Source organism: Lissotriton helveticus, chromosome 1_1 (genome assembly GCF_964261635.1).
Source record: "Lissotriton helveticus chromosome 1_1, aLisHel1.1, whole genome shotgun sequence".
In the NCBI taxonomy this organism is placed as follows: domain Eukaryota; kingdom Metazoa; phylum Chordata; class Amphibia; order Caudata; family Salamandridae; genus Lissotriton; species Lissotriton helveticus.
In genome coordinates, this window is record NC_136057.1 from 1,921,166,592 (window position 1) to 1,921,184,185 (window position 17,594).

General features: G+C 42.4%; 1 protein-coding gene across 1 annotated transcript in view; it reads left to right on the top strand.

Moving 5' to 3' along the window:
* LOC144754974 (uncharacterized) overlaps nucleotides 1-17,594 on the top strand; it is a 301,793-nt gene that overhangs the window by 151,405 nt on the left and 132,794 nt on the right. Inside the window, exon 6 of the mRNA XM_078643356.1 lies at nucleotides 5,982-6,003. Within this exon, the coding sequence (XP_078499482.1) occupies nucleotides 5,982-6,003 (22 nt within the window). The remainder of the gene's footprint in view (nucleotides 1-5,981; nucleotides 6,004-17,594) is intronic.

The window sequence follows — 17,594 nt, forward strand, 5'->3', positions numbered from 1 at the left end:
TCAACTCATATCCAGACAATCTTGCACTTGTCAGATGTTGAGTTTTCGTTCGGTTCAATAGAGTGTCGACTGCATGCGGAACCATTACCGTGAGCATATTATCCATGACTAGACCTGCAGACTGTCGAATGGACGCCGCAGCTGCCGCTGTTGCCCTTAAGCAACTTGGCAAGGCTCTTGCTACTGGGTCTAAAGTCGAAGAAAAGTAGGCACATGGGCGTTGCTTACCACCAAAAGGTTGTGTCAAAACACTCAACGCGCAACCATCCCTCTCGTGAACGTATAGTGTAAACGGCTTACTGTAGTCAGGGGTACCCAACACAGGAGCCGAACACAGCGCATCACGCAATTCAGAAAAACTTTTCTGACATTCTTCAGACCAAGGTACTGGGGATGAAACATCCTTGCACGTAAGGGCTATCAATGGTTTCGCCAACAATGAAAAATTTGGAATCCATTGTCTGCAGTAGGACGTAATACCTAAAAAGGCGCGAACATCTCTTTGGGTTTTTGGCACAGTCATTCGGGAAATCGCTGCAATTCTCTCTGGGGTCAACCTTCTCCCTTCTCTTGACAATAAGTGACCTAGATAGGTAACTTCTTGACAACAATACTGTAGCTTTGAAGGTGATACCTTGTGGTGCAATTCATATAGATAGTGTAACAATGATACTGTAGCCGTTTTACAAATAACATCTGTATCAGCTGCCACTAAAAGATCGTCAACGTATTGAATCAAAGCCGCACCCGTTGGTAATACAAAGGCGTCAAGTTGACCTTTAAGCGCTTGGCTGTAGATTGATGGACTTTCACAGTAGCCCTGTGGAGCGCGTTTTAGCCTAAAACTGCGACCTCCTAATGAGAATCCGAATAGGTCTCTGCTTTCCTCTGCAATCGGGATGCTAAAGAAAGCATTCTTTAAATCGATCACTGTGAACCAGGAGGCAGATGCCGGAATCATTGTTAATAAAGCCGTAATGTCAGGGACCACAGGAAATTGCGGAACCACTATTTTGTTTACCTCTCTCAAATCTATAACAAAACGATACACAGGAGGTTTAGTTGGGTCAGTTCGTTTCAGAATTGGCAATACAGGGCTATTACACACGTTTCCACGAGTTTCTTCAACAACACCTTTTCCAATGAGATCATGAACGATTGCTAACAGTGCTCGTTCGCCTTCAAGAGAAATACGATATTGAGGTAAACGCGGTAATCGCGCATTTGGTTTCAATTGAATCACATAGGGTGGAATGTCTAACAGGCCCACGTCATTGGGACCTGTGGCCCATAAGGACGCAGGGAGGGAACTCAATTCCGGCGGGAATTTATCAACCGATAAATACATGGGAGAGATCACTCTCCGTCCCAATGTAAGTTCCACTCCTTCGGGGGAACAATACAACGTTGCATATAATCGTTTCAACAAATCCAGGCCCAAAAGATTTTCACCACAACCTGTAGATAGAATCAGTGGAGCCGTTAGCTCACGAGGTCCAATCATAAGAGGCAAAGGGTTAGAGACTGGGTTACTAACAGGGGCGCCAGAGAATCCAACAGAAACATTCGTTAAGCCAGACAAAGGTGCGCCAGGGAGTTTTGAATGCATGATGGAACTTTTCGTCGCACCAGTGTCTAACAGAAAAGGCTCAACTACACCTGATGTAGCCACTGCAACGTAAGGCCCACTCTGATCGACCGGAACTGACACTACTCCCTCTCTTTGTCGTTGGCTGTCCTAGTAATGGTCATTTACAACAGTCTCGTGCCCTACGTAATAGTCATCCACATTATACTGTGCAGATCGAACTGACCCCGCATTTCGCTGGTCAAAACAATTATTTGCGTCTGATTGATTTTGATAACGATCACTCTGATTGTGGGATGAACCACGACCTCTACCACGTGGTGCCGGTTGGGGACCACTGCCACGATTTCCTCGTTTCGACACACCATTCAGACGGTCCCGTAAAGCAAGACAATCATATTTTAGGTGTCCCTCTTTCCTACAATATGCGCACTGATTATACCCAAGTGAAGATCTGTAATCAAAGTTGTCAGAGCGCGGCTGTGTCCTATCGGGCTGTGCTCGTGGTCGATACTGCTGTTGTGCATCATTTTGGTTTGATCGTGGAGGGTATGCTTGCTGCAACAAAACCTTCGTTTTGAGCTCCTTAGTTTTCTTTTCTACACGATCACTTTCTTCCTTTTCCCTATTCTCATAATACTGAGCCGTTGCTAGTATTTGCGCAGGGGTTGAAACTGCCCACGCACTTTCTGAATTCTTTAGTTTGTTGCTTAGTTCAGGCAACAAATTCGACACGAATTTGTCAACGAATAACCGCTGGCCTCCCTCAGCGCCCATGTCCTGGCCGCTGTGGTCGACAAACGCTTCCTCAAACCTTGTAAAGAAATCTGAGACACTCTCGTCTTTCTTTTGCTTACAAGCTGATAACTTATCCCAGTTCACCTTCATCGCTGGCATGAGAGTTTTCATGAGCGTAATGATTCTCTGAGGCAAATCCAAGATCAACTGTTCAGGTTTAGCCCCACCGACTTGTAATGCATCAGCTGCTAACAGTGCAGCCCAATCACCCCCTAATTCAACTGCGTGATCGGCTTGACGAATTTTAGCCCAAACTGGTTGCGGTACAACATTGCCAAACAACATGTCGATGTCGGCAATATTCATAATAGAAGCTTCTATCAGTTGTGATAACTCCTTATAATAACCAGCCGGATTTTTACGCGGATCGGGTAAGGATTGCTTCACTTGCAAAACTTCCGATCGTTTCCATGGAAGATGTATCCACACCCTTCGAAAATGCGGTAGCACCACAGGGTTCGCATTAGGATCACCAGGCACCCACAGTGGCGGAACTTCTCTCATGGGATACTGACCAGGAACCGCTTTCCAGTTCTCAGTGGTATCATCTAATGTCACCCGAGAATGTGCTGTGGGTCTGAATGCTAATAAGCGTTCCACTGCACGTCGTACATCGTCTCCTATAATCATACCGTTCGAAAAGTGACTTTGAAGTTCAATTATGTCGGACGGTACATCATCTACATCATTATTGTACCATTCTTCTCTCAAAAAGTTACACATTTCCTCAAATACGAATCTCTGCGTAGGCTCATTAAACTGAGAAAACGTATCAAAGACTACACGTGGAGTGTAATTAGCAGGATGTCTTATCCACCTATGTGCCATTGTTACTAACGTCTCTTTCTCCCTACCACTAGGGATCTGACTCCGTCTCTGAGGAGTTTCAGATGAATCAGACGAAAATAACGGACCAGAAAGAGGTGAATAAAGGGTAGCAACAGAGTTAGGAACACGCTTACGAACAGAAGGGGAAAGAAAAACAGGGGCAACAACACTGGAGGTGAAGGAAGGCATAGTAGGAACGGACAAGATAGTCGGAGTAGCAGAAACAACAGTCTGCAAAGGTACAGGTACAGGAGCAGTAGAAACGAGGACAGGTGGTGGAACAAACGTAGGGTTAACAGCGGGCTGGCCCGCAGCCGCTGGAGCAACAAGAGGAACAACAGGAGGAGCTACAGGAGCAGTAGCACCCTGTACATAAGGAGGTGGTGATTTCATCAAGTATGATAACAAGGAATCCTCCTTCAAATCTTCTTCTTTCTTTTCTAGATTATTCGGTAAGACTGGGTAACATTTATCTATTTTCATGTGACGCAATCTAGTAGCGATTTCCATATCTTTTTCTTCTTTGTCTTGTCTACATTCTTTTATAGCTTGCATTATCGGAACAAACTCTTGCTTTTTATCCTTTTTAAGTTGTTTGATTTCTTTCTGTTTGGCCTCTTTACGCCATATCCGAAAGGAATCAAACATAGCTGGCCTAGCTTTCTTTAAAAATAATTTAGCCTCAAGATTATCTAAAATCGAAAGTTCAAAAGTTCCGTGTGGTGGCCATCTGAGGTCACCGTCTTTCTTTGTATAGCGGACCCAGTAATCATTATAGATTATAGGACCCACCCCATGTCGACTATATAGATCATGTATCGGAGTTCCAACTGGAGGTATCGGACACGAGTCCTCCAACCGGGAATCCATTGCGCAACATTTGAAAATACGAAACAAATCACTATGGCTAGGCATCGTGCACACTAACCTAGTATCAAACTTCAAGGATTATCGAAGCAATGAAACCTCGTGTAAGTCAAAACCCTCGGTTTTTGGCAATTGCAACTGTCAAATAATACTAAAAACCAATACTAAGAACCACAAATGCAATGGAACCATGCAATACAACAAAGCCTTAAGGCTATCACAAAGCTCGGAGAGCTAACCACAAAGCCTGAGAAGGCTATTACAAAGCTCAGTGAGCTATTACCACAAAGCCTCAAAGGCTAACCACAAAGCTTTCAAAAGCTAGAACCACTACTAAGGACTGGGAGCGACCCACAAATACTTAACTCAGAACTTCAATGGCGTCACCAGGAAGGCCCGTCTATCGTCTCGCTTGTACATAAGGTCTACGCCGGGCGTCGAAGACAGGTCGACAGTCAGGGCATCGGTCCGTCGCAGCCGTCAGGAGGCGGGAATCTTCGCAGGGAAAAACTTCGGGCCACTTATTTCGATAACAGGATCGATGAAGCGGGGTGCACCTTCCCTCGGAGATTTCACACGAAGTTCCTCACGATCATCAGGCTTTGGACCGGACCGGTACCGCTGAAGTCGCCCCACGTTGGGCGCCAACTGAAGGACTGGACTTTTAACAGTACCAGCGGTGCCAGGGAACAACACCTATAACCTTCATGGGATACCTGTTTCGGCGCACAAACTACAGAGACACGGGACACTTCCTTCGGCGTCAAAGATTCAAGGTTTATTACTGCAGGGAACACAGAAGTCACGACAAGTACAACACGTGCAACTTGGGGCGACTGCTTCAAATTGGTTCTGTGGATCGCTCCTTTTATACAAAATTAACTCATAGGACAACATGGTACACAAAAGTTTACAACCTGGTTCCCATAATTATCCCCCAGAGGGGTCGCTTTGGTCACTTTGGTACACATAAGGTCCGGAATATAAGTGCGGAAACATTTGGCGGTTCCCAACTGTAAAAACCCATCTTCCCAACATTAGTGAATTCTAATCGGCAGTAAAACAGATCGAAATAGGGACAAGGACAGGTGCAGAGGAAGATGGAGACAGTGGGGGATTGAAAAGAGTGTAAAAGGGGAGGTATCGGGAAACACGAGATACAGGCATCAAAGGGACGTGCCTAATGAGATGCACGGCTGAGACAATAAACCGGACGGCAAGATGAGCCTCGAGCGGGGCCATCTGCCTTACAGTATCATCCCGCTCATCGTAAAAGATATTTACAAAGTACATGTGTCTTCCACAAATATCCTGAGAGTCCCAGGGTGACGAAGCGGACAGTGTCCGTTCGCTGGCTACTTGAGGGCAAGAGACAAAATGGATGCCGTATCTAAGATGGAACCCGTGGGTACAGATGAAAAACCCACCTATCAAACGAACGGTTTAAGTTAGCACAGCGAAACTGCGCACACTTACTAAACTCGTCATTTGCGGTTCTTAGATACCAGACTCGACCATATTCGTGCGAGTCGAAAACATCACTTAAAATTGTCACGGAACCTCAGGTCCCGCGCATGGGCGGGAATATTCTAATGCTTATGACTTTGATGAGGATACCCCTGGAAGAGAACTAGGATTACAGGTAAGTAACTAATCCTTATACACTATATATGCCATCTTTGCACTCTGTAAATAATCTTTGACAAATACATTTGCCTCTTGTATAATATTTCATTTTGCTTGTTCGACAGCCCTTCACAAGGGTGTGAAAATAGCTAAACTGCCACCTACATTCCTTTTCATGCTCACCATATAATGATGTTCACAAGATTCAAATGTTGTTTGCTCCTCCTTCACTTACATTTACCAATCATGCAATGTCTGCTTTTGTTTTCTTTAGATGAGGAAATTGCCAGAGAACGGTATGGAGTGAAGTTCTTTTAATACATTTGTCTGAACTATACGTTTTCTTAGGATTATGGAAATTTGCAATGAAAAAATAAAGTGAAATACACGAAGTCTAATCATTATTATATTCAACACACCCCACATATTTAATACAGTCCCTCATACTCATGATGATTTATGATGCATTTGCACCCCAGAATCTAGGCATAACTATACATTTAGGCTATCCAAACTTTGAAAGAGAAGCTTGCACCTTTTAGCTTTTATGAATTCAAGCAAACGTTCATGATATTGTTATACAATATGGAAGTGGAGTTTTTAATATGTCTATGGCAGTGAAGGACAGCAACTCATACAGCTGTAGCCATAAGTGTGAGCTGTCCATCATTGAGCAACTATAGTAAAGAGAAATTTATTTATTTCAGGAGCTTTATTCAAAGTTGTAAAAGTCACCGGTGTGGACGTGCAATCACAAGAGAGTCATACAAGTGGGAAATGCAGATGCTGTAGTCTTAAAAAGCCATAACCACATGGGTCTCCCAAGAAAAACATTGCAAGCTCTCAACACTGACCTCATTTCCAAACTTTGAACGCTTAATGTGAGTAGGTAGAATGGGCCCCAAACACCAATTTTCTTCAGATCAAGTAGGGGAAGGTATTTGTCCACACTTAAAGAGGATGCTTTAAGTGAGAACAAAAAGAGGAAAATCAAAAAGGGGGAATGCTCATTACCTTTAAAACAAATCCTTTAAAGTGTCTCTCTGATGTAAATTGTTGTGCTTGGTTGAAAAATTAGGTGCTGAAAAGGGAATATACCTGGAAAAGTGTGAACATCATACACCAAGGTATGTCTACCAGTGAGACTTCCTCTTATTTGAGAATAAGTTCCAGCACCCCCTTTAGGTTATGAAATTATACGCTGAATTTAGGTCCAGATGCATCAAAGGGTTTTGCCCATTCTGTGTCTATGGGAAAATGTGTTCATGCATATGGCCCTTAGTCTGCTTCCTTGAAGCAAAAACAATGCATGTTCCTCATTGTAAAAAATTACCATAGTTTGATACTAAATGACCCGCGGTTGCTCTTATTTTTAAATTGTTATCTTCTTTTGATAGAGTTAGACTCACACAATCTAAAATTACACTATTGTACTATGATTTCGTAGCAATTATCTTATTTCAAGTTGTATGTTTTATAATATATTTCACGCTTGCACTTTTTCCATTTGGAATTATTCTTATTTTCTCTACCATTGTGGTCACTAAAAAACCTTTCAAAGTAAAATTACTTTTATGTGATGTTTTTTTCTAGGTGCCATCTTCTTTAGCTAAAGGTACCCTTAGTGAATGTAAATGTACTTTAGTTTGCTTTCATCTACATTTTCATACGGCTTGTTCACCAGTTAAAATTTCACTCATTCACTGTAACTTTCTGGACAAATCATAAGAAAGTTATAGTTGAAATGCTTGAAATTACACTTAGTTTCTGTTATGTTCTAATCACTGGTTTTATTTATGTGTATTCACCGTATTGCTTTGATACTTTTTGTTTATGAATGGGTTTCCAGGTCACTCAGTGCAGTTTTAGCTCAATTGTTTGCTATACGCCATAGAAGTCGCTCATAAGCTTGTAACAGAGAATTATTATCATTATTAACATTAATTTGATCAAAAGGTTGGGGATTGTCATTTCATCCACGTCAATTAAAAAACACTCTCTCACTCCACTAGAAGTGTGGAACATATTAACTAACAAATGCACAGAACTTAGGGTATGATTTATATGGGGGGAGAGCCATTTCTCCATCAGGGAGATAGAGTAAAGGATTCTGTCGCCCTGACGGATGTGCCACCTGCCTAATTTAGAAATGAACGCTAAGCTGGCAGTCATTTCTAAAGCAGAGACCACCATCACCGTGGTGCACTTCAGTGCTGTTTAAAGTTTGGTGCAGAGCTCTGTCAACTTGATGCAGACCCTTGCAACAAAATGTTTTCTTTTTTATTTTGAAAAAGAAAATCTCCAAGTAGAATTTTCTTCTTGAAAATTAAAATAGAATGCTCTTCTTGCCATGAAGTCCTCTCGAAGTGTAATGGGAGCATTTATCACTTTTCCCTCCCCCTTACCACCAGGGGTTTCCAGGGGGTGATGGACAGTGAAAAATGATCTCTAATTCTGCTCATCTAAATTTTGTTCAGCGGAATTAGAAGTCTGCCTCTGACAGCCCTTACTCCACCGGGTTGCCAGGGGAAGTTTAATCATGGTAGACACAGAGCAGTCTCTGCCATGATTAAACCTACGATACGCCCACTTTTAGATTTGGAGGTCGGACCTATATATATATATATATATATATATATATATATATATATATATATATATTCACTGAAAAAACCATAGGTTATAGACCATATATAGTTAGGAATTAGCATTTAGAAAACCTTATTTTACTCACACAAAACCATTGAAATTCCATATATAGTTAGTTGCACTAACTATATATCGCGCACCCGCAATCCACTGCTGATGATGTCACATATTACATCATTCATGACATGGTCAGTGACATCACTGATGACATCACTGATGACATCTCAAATGACATCACTGATGACATCACTGATGACATCTCAAATGACATCACTGATGACATCATGACACACCAATACCAGTTACTACATACGCACTCACTGATTCCTACGTCTACACACACATTCACTCATTCACCCATACAATAACTCATACATACAGTCACTTATTATTACAACACTATCATATGCACTCATACACCTATGCAGACAGTCACACACTGCCACTCATCCATGGAGTTACTCACACACCAAGTCAGTCCTGTAAAGAATCAATCACACTTCCATTTCTTCATCTATACAGTTAAACACAGAACACCATACTTCAGTGACATCACTGATGACATCACTAATGACATCTGAAATGACATCACTGATGACATCTCAAATGACATCACTGATGACATCATGACACACCAATACCAGTTACTACATACGCACTCACTGATTCGTACGTCTACACACACATTCACTCATTCACCCATACAATTACTCATACATACAGTCAGTTATTATTAGAACACTATCATATGCACTCATACACCTAGTCAGTCCTGTGAAGAATCAATCACACTTCGATTTCCTCATCTATAGTTAAACACAGAACACCATACTTTTCACACATATACTAACACATACTTACTCTCTTATACAATCACTGATACAAGTACACATTGATATGCACAGAGTCACACACCTCCCAGCCAGCCACACACACACTCAGTCTTCCATACATCCAGTCATTCTTCAATATGTAAAACGTATTTAAACTTTACAAAAACACACAGACACTAGATGATGTCATCAGTGATGTCATTTGAGATGTCATCAGTGATGTCATCAGTGATGTCACTGACCATGTCATGAATGATGTAATATGTGACATCATCAGCAGTGGATTGCGGGTGCGCGATATATAGTTAGTGCAACTAACTATATATGGAATTTCAATGGTTTTGTGTGAGTAAAATAAGGTTTTCTAAATGCTAATTCCTAACTATATATGGTCTATAACCTATGGTTTTTTCAGTGAATTTTCAAGGTTTTGTAAATGCTAATTCCTAACTATATATGGTCTATAACCTATGGTTTTTTCAGTGAATTTCATTGGTTTTTTAACAGCTAATATCTGTAGCTGTAAAATGTATTCTTCTTTAAATCCAAAAATATATTTTATATGTTTATGAATAATTTTTTTTTAAAATATTTTTTTTTCTTCGTTCCCGCTTCGCGAATCGGGAAGCTTCCCGTTAGCTGACCTTGATGCCGCGAAATAGACCGCGAGCCGGTAAACGTTTCTTTACCGCAAGTGCCGCGTTAGAAAACAACATCGTGACGCCTCCCGTCCGCATGACGTTTCACGTTGTCGCGTGATACGTCATATGACGTGCTACGTTAGCGAACTGGTACGCGAAGCGAGTCGCAAAGCGCAGGTTTCTGGAAGCAAACCGGGAGGCCCTGCAAAGCGCTTAACGTAAACACAGCAAGTCATGTGACTTGGTAATAACACTTTTCATTGGTTCATTTCACTTTTGGTTTCCTAATGATGTAAGACTAGGTCATATAATCTAAAATGAACACTTTTGATTGGTTGAGAACTCTTGTTTTTCCCAAATGATGAAAATCCCTCCTTCTTTCCTCACTCTGACTTTCATCATTGTGAGAGAAAGACCCTTTGTGATCACTGAGCAATGGCTTCTTTAGTAGCTTCAGCTGGTGCTTCCCCACCACCTCCACCACATCCAAGGAAGAGTGGACCACCTGCTCAAGTTATAATTCAGCAAGAAGAGGAAGAAGAGGAAGACGAGGAAGAGCAGGAAGAGAGGCAGTTTTTGCCTGAGGAACCCAGGACGTCTCACCGGAAAGAAAACTTCATTTGGCAATTTTTTAAAATTCCCAAAGGTCAGAAAAAAGTAAATGCAAGATACGTAACTTGCCTTATATGTCAAGATAGACTGTCCAGAGGAACCGAGAAAAAATACAGTTTCGGAAACTACACAATGCATCGCCATATGACTAGGTGGCATCCTAACAACTACAGTGCTGCACAGTTTCGGAACGACCTAGATAATCTCCCTATTATGGCCAGAAGATCTGTTGTACCGGAAGTAACGGGACCAGAGGGCAGGGAGATGGTGCCAAATATACAAATGAGATTTGGTGAAGTAAAACACATCTGCGTATTTTGCGATGGATTCATTTGCTACGGAGAAAGAAGCATCACTCTGATCAACAGAGCTATTGACTATCATATGCAAGTTTGTACGAAACGCCCAAAATAATAAATACTTTTTTTTTGTTTTGTTGCTCCTGTTGAGCCCTTTACAATGAATCGTTTTCATTGCCCCCTCCAAGAAAAACCCCAAAAAATATAAAACTGTTCAGAAAAATTCAAAAAAAGTAAAAAAATGTTCTGAAAAATAATAAAAAAAATATAAAACAACAAAAACAATTAAAAAAAAGTTCTTTTCAGAACTACCTCCCCGTTATTAAAAAAATTGGTACAATATTTGGAACTGTGCCAACCTCTATTTCTCTTAGTTCGCTTCCCAGTTCGCTCGCCGGTACGCGAACCGGAAGCGAACCAAAAACAGTAAGTATAAGGGAAGGAAACAGACACTTATGTTAAAAGAAAGACAGCTATAGGGGAGTAAACTAGAGATACTATTACCCGTAATCCACTGCTGATGATGTCACATATTACATCATTCATGACATGCTCAGTGACATCATCAGCAGAGGATTGCGGGTTTTTTGGCAACGTGCCTTATCCACGGTTTAATAACGCTGCCTTTTGCTTTATATAAGTTTTCAAATTGTATGAAATATATACCAATAGGTCGTTATGAACCTTTAGGTAGTGCTTTTCTTCATGAGGTCTGGTCGCTTCCATACACATACAGATGTTTCAAAGATGATCAAGAAGTTTATCTGAATGGAGAGGAATGCACTGAGACGCCAGATCATTCACTAATGTGTAGGCACATACAGTTACACGGTTCATGCAACAAACACCGACCAAATATGGCTTGCGTGTTGCAAGGCACGCCAGTTCCTGCTATCATCCCCACGTTCAAGTTGTTGGAAAATGGTAGTTATTTGATGCTCAATAATGAAGATTGTTCTGAGTTAATTAAAAGTATTCCTTTTATCGTAACAGTAAGTGAACGGGTTATTTGCTGCAGAAATGTTCTATTTTCTCCCACACATGAACATAGGGAGTTTTCAATCTGGCCACAAATACCAACCTTGGGAGAGATTTCAACGGCATGGCAAGAATAAGAGCTCTTTTGTCTCAGAGAGAGGTGGCCTTGAGTTCGGCCCGTGAAACTTTCGTGCTTCACATAGCGAACACCCGTACAGAGGTGCAGACCCTTTTCAATTCAGATTTGCCTTTCAATTTCAGCAAGATGGTTCGGACTATCTTTAACGCATCCTCCACAAAGGCCCTGGCGCACTTTTTTAAAGTTGTTACCAGTGGTCTCGTGACTTCATTTGAGAAAATCTTTGGAGTCATCCCTGCTTTCTTTCATTCTATTTTCTCCACTCTGCTTCGTGGATTGGCATTTTTACTTGCATTACCAGCGGACGCTCTTGTGCTTTTTTACATTTTTAAATATGGATGTCCCTCCTATGCAACCTCCCACCCTGCAGCTGCTGACACTGTTCCGCAATCGCATGCTAGAATATTATGGCACAATGCCGTTGGCGATATTAAGCACGGCATATGGATTATCTTTTCGATTCTCCTACTTCACCTGTGTCCAGCCTGTATTTCACTGCCTGACCTGTGATTTCGATTGGGCCATTGATTTGTGTCTCTGCGGACCGGTTTCTCCTGACGTCGACTTTAATCAGCTGATGACTCCTATCATTACTCACGAGTTGGTTTGTCCTGGCGAAAGGATTATGGCTGTGGCATTGATGCATGGACTAATTGGTCCCTGGAATTTATTGGCGGCAGCACAGTCTTTCTTGGAACAGAGCTTTCTTGAAAACCCACCGAGCTGTCCTCTGATGGTGATAGAGGATCCGGTGCTGGGAGAGCACGTATGTTCTTTTCCGCTTTTAAATTGGATGGCTGAACTGTTTTCGGATGAAGACGGTGACTTCCTATTGGAGGCTGTTGCAGCTTATTTTGCATACACAGTTATGTCATAGACCTTTTTCATGTTTGATATGCTGAGTACTAGCATTTCATTGACAATTCATTGACTTATTTGTCAAGTTTTTATTATTTACCTTGCCTATTGGCTTAAGACTCGATAAAGTACTTGGCTGTTTTATTTTTCTTTAGCATTACATTTTCCTAGTTTTTAATGCTTTACCTTGCGGACCGTCCACATATAAACTTGCAATCTGCTCTCATGAGATGGCACTTCTATTATCTTATTCAGTTCGTTTCCGGATCATGGGGAGGTGTCATCTAGGTCCTGGATATCTTTACACCGTGTTAAGTTAGCATGGGCTCATTACCGGTTTAAACGCCATTTTTCCTTTTTTGCAACTTCTGCACACGACACTTAGTTGTTGCTTTAGCTTTCCACCTAGTAGTTCATCGTGGTTTACATGAGAATAATATGTTATTGCTCTACTATCTGCTTTGCTTGTTAAACTATATCTGTACAGCGAGTGCTAAAGTTTCAAGAACAACACGATACAGAATTGTTATGAGGTCTGATCTCCACGACTTCATACTCATAACATAAGTGTAACTTCTGCCAATTCTGGGCATGAGGCGGGTTTTATATTGCTTTGCCGAACACACATACACAACAGTTGATGCGGTTCACATGAAGAGAGAGCTGGTGTATGCTGATGTGATTCCTTCAAATGTAAGACACTAAAGTATGGGCACGCCCTAAACCAACACAAAGAGACCTTCTTAGCAAATAATATAATATGTGTATTAGGGAGGGTGAGATATAAGCAGCCGCGGGCCGTGGAGGGAGTTACGGTGAGGCAGGGAGGCGGGGCGGGGGAGAAGCAGGGTGGAGCCCTCTCTACCCTGCCCCTCCCCCTCCCCGCCTCCCTGCCCCACCGTAACTCCCTCCACGGCCCGCGGCTGCTTATAAGTGTTGCTAACTCTTATTCATTTACAGCATGTTAACATACTGTCACCATTCGCTTTTTATGTACTAGTAACTATGCTGGTAATTTTGCTACTGATAATATGTGTACTTGTATTCTCCACCCTGCTTCTCCCCCTCCCCGCCTCCCTGCCTCACCGTAACTCCCTCCACGGCCCGCGGCTGCTTATAAGTGTTGCTAACTCTTATTCATTTACAGCATGTTAACATACTATCACCATTCGCTTTTTATGTACTAGTAACTATGCTGGTAATTTTGCTACTGATAATATGTGTACTTGTATTATCTAAGATACTACGCCTGAGAAGACGGCATTAGTAAATAAACATTTCAAATACACATGTGTTCTTCTTAACTCCATGTTCTGGTTTCTAAGAAATATATAACGACCGACTGTTCATGAGTTCCACGTATCCTGAGGTACTATAAGTTCATATTCTGGATTGTCTAAACATTGAGAGTTTGTTATATCCAATGTGACACTGTACCTAGCTTGCTAAGGAGTTTTTGATTACTAACGTGAGTTTTGGGACACCCTAATTTGCCGAGGTTCCAATCCTCTGTCCACAGTTCTGTGTGAGAACAGAAACCCTGCGACAGGGGCACCCCCGACCCTTGCTGGAGCTTCATCACACTTGCGATACAACTCCAGCAATGCGCCACCTTTACGGCACAGATACATCACGCATCTGTGCTGTTTTTGCCCCATGATGCGCCGCATTGTAAATGCAGCACACCATAGGTGACGGAACAGCGGCACAGAATGACTAACACATCCCTGGTGATGCGCCAGTCATCATAAATGTATCCCTATGCTTCTTATCTTGTTAGAGATGAACCGCCATATGTATCATCAAAGTTTTTTGCATTTCCTAAATAGCGAACTTTAAGGAATAAATAGCGATTCTTTACCATTCCTAGTTTGCGATTAGCTATTTGCTAATTACAAATTACCCATTCATTTCCTTCATTTCCATAGGGCGGTTGGACTCACTTTTAGCTCGAACGGCTGAATGGATTTCCACGAAACTTGGCAAAATTGTAGGGACTGGTAGCCCGATGTGCCTTTGCTATGTCTCAAGATATATGCTCCAGTGGTTTTTACGAAAATTAACTTTGAAAAATATATATTGGGCTACATTGGCCTATATATATGTTGGAGCCCAAATGTAGCCCAATGTAGCCCAATGAAGCCCAATGTAGCCCAATGTAGCCCAAAGATGGCCGCCAGACACACAAAAAAACAAATGTAGCCCAAATATCAGCCAGATGTAGCCCAACTATAGCCCAGTGACAGAATGACCAATCAGCTTCGCAAACCTCCGTTACGCGAAGCGGAGCGCTGTTACAGATATATATCTTTTTTTGAACGTTAATTTCTCAAAATCCACTGGAGCACATATATTGAGACCTAGCAAAGGCACATCGGGCTACCAGTCCCTAATATTTTGCCAAGTTTCGTGCAAATCCATTCAGCCGTTCGATTATTATTATTATTATTTTTTTTGCCCCGCGGGGCCCTTTTAAAACCTCCACATCAAACCTAGGGGGTCAGCGAGGATCTACTATGCCCCCTTATGGTTATTTCCCCCTTTGTTTTGGCCTCCTCTTGTCTCTCGATCCTACCGAGAGACAAGATGGCGGCCGCTACGGACTTTTTGGAATGTTGACAGACGCCAGAGAACCAATCAGCTTCGCTTCACAAAGCTCCGTTGCGCGAAAAGTACGCGTCCTGGGACGCTGCCCGGTCCGCTGTTACAGATATATATCTTTTTTTAAACGTTAATTTCTCAAAATCCACTGGAGCACATATATTGAGACCTACAAAAGGCACATCGGGCTACCAGTCCCTACAATTTTGCCAAGTTTCGTGCAAATCCATTCAGCCGTTCGGGCTAAAAGTGAGGCCAACCGCCCTATAGAAAACTCAATGTTAAAAACACGTTTTGGGACCCCCCTTTTTTCTCGGCCCCCCCTTGACGAACCCCCCCAAATTTTCAAGGGCTGCTCAGAAACAAAATGTGCCATTTTCCTGAAAATTTCAGCCAATTCCGTCCACAAACGCCAAAGTTATTAGACATAGAATTTTCAAAAATCCCATAGAGAAAAAATCCTAACTATATATACCTACTGGCGACCGCCAGTAGGTAATATATATATATATATATATACACTCAGTGTTAAAACAGAGTATACATACCTCAAAGATATAAATCGGGATCAAAGTATTTGCAAAGCAAATCAAGTAGCTTCACTTATGCAATGTGATTGAGTATCTAATGCTACCACATCTCGAAAATCACTAAACTTTTATACATTTTCTTTCCATTGGAAAAGAAAATAGTTACATGGTAGAAAGCAAACCTGATGACAATGTGAGGTGAAGCAGGCACCCCTCATTCTCATGAGAAACCTTTGAAAGTCCTTGAAATTAAGATACACAGCAAAGCGTCTCCCTGAGCAAAGAGGCTCTAAGTTTAGGAAATCTTGGTACAAAATAGGAGTACATTGTAAAAGTGATTTCTAAACAATATACCTGCTCAAAGCGGCATTATAATAAACATAATACTATTGCACATGTATCCATTACTTGAAAGAATTGTGCTATCCACAAGCCCAGTAGGAGGCTTGTGTAGCACCCATACTTTGTATCAGACAAATGAAACTGAAAATGTACTTCATCTTCCTCCCACTCTACATTTATGACCAGCTGTCCTCCAATACAACTGGATAATGCAGAGGGGTAACAATCCTAAACATATTGCCACAAAACACATGTATAAAGGTTGCTATACAGCGACAACATCCTACATTGTAAATCATAGGCCATCATTTCAATTAGCTTGGAGCTTTTGCCTTACACAATATTGTTAACAATAACACAATATCCTGGAAAATATCTGAGATATCATGTACTGGGGCACCACAGTGACTACAAGCTCTATCCATTTAGGTCAGAGTTGAAGATAATTTCTTCTCATCTTTTGAGAGCAAACATTTGTCTAGTTGTGTGCTCAGAAACAATGAACCAGTTAGCCTTGTGACCTGCAACTTTCAGAAGTATCCTAGATGTCTCTTTGATGACTCTGGACCCCTAATGACTAGTTGCTGTCCGAAAATCAGGATGTCTTAAGAATTCATAATCACGTTACTGTGTGCAAACACATACTATGCTGCCAGGGCAAAACATAAATCTTTCTAAACCTGTATACAGAATCTGACCTTACTCCACGGTCTGAGCTTGAATGATTCCAGTCCTATGTAATCAATCAATCAATCATGCCATTTGTATAGCGCACTACTCACCCGGGAGGGTCTCAAGGTGCTTGGGGGGAGGGGTATGCTACTGCTCGAACAGCCAGGTTTGAGTTGTTTCCTGAAGGCGAGATGGTCCTGGGTCAGCCGAAGGTGGATGGGGAGGGAGTTCCAAGTCTTGGCAGCCAGGTAAGAGAAGGATCTTCCTCTGGCGGTGGCTCTTCGGATGCGTGGTACGGCTGCGAGGGCGAGGCTGGTGGACCGTAGCTGGTGGGTGGGCGTGTAGAAGGTCAGGCGGTCGTTGAGGTACTTGGGGCCCAGGTCGTGGAGAGACTTGTGTGCGTGGGTGAGGAGCCGGAACGTGATCCTCTTGTTGACGGGGAGCCAGTGCAGGTTCCTCAGGTGGCTGGAGATGTGGCTGCGTCGGGGGACATCCAGGATGAGTCGGGCAGAGGCGTTCTGGATGCGCTGGAGTCTTTTCTGTAGCTTGGCTGTGGTTCCAGCGTAGAGGGCGTTTCCGTAGTCCAGTCGGCTGGTGACGAGTGCCTGGGTGACAGTCTTCCTGGTCTCGGTCGGGATCCAGCGGAAGATCTTGCGAAGCATACGCAGGGTGTTGAAGCACGATGAGGAGACGGCGTTGACTTGTCTGGTCATCGAGAGGGAGGGGTCCAGGA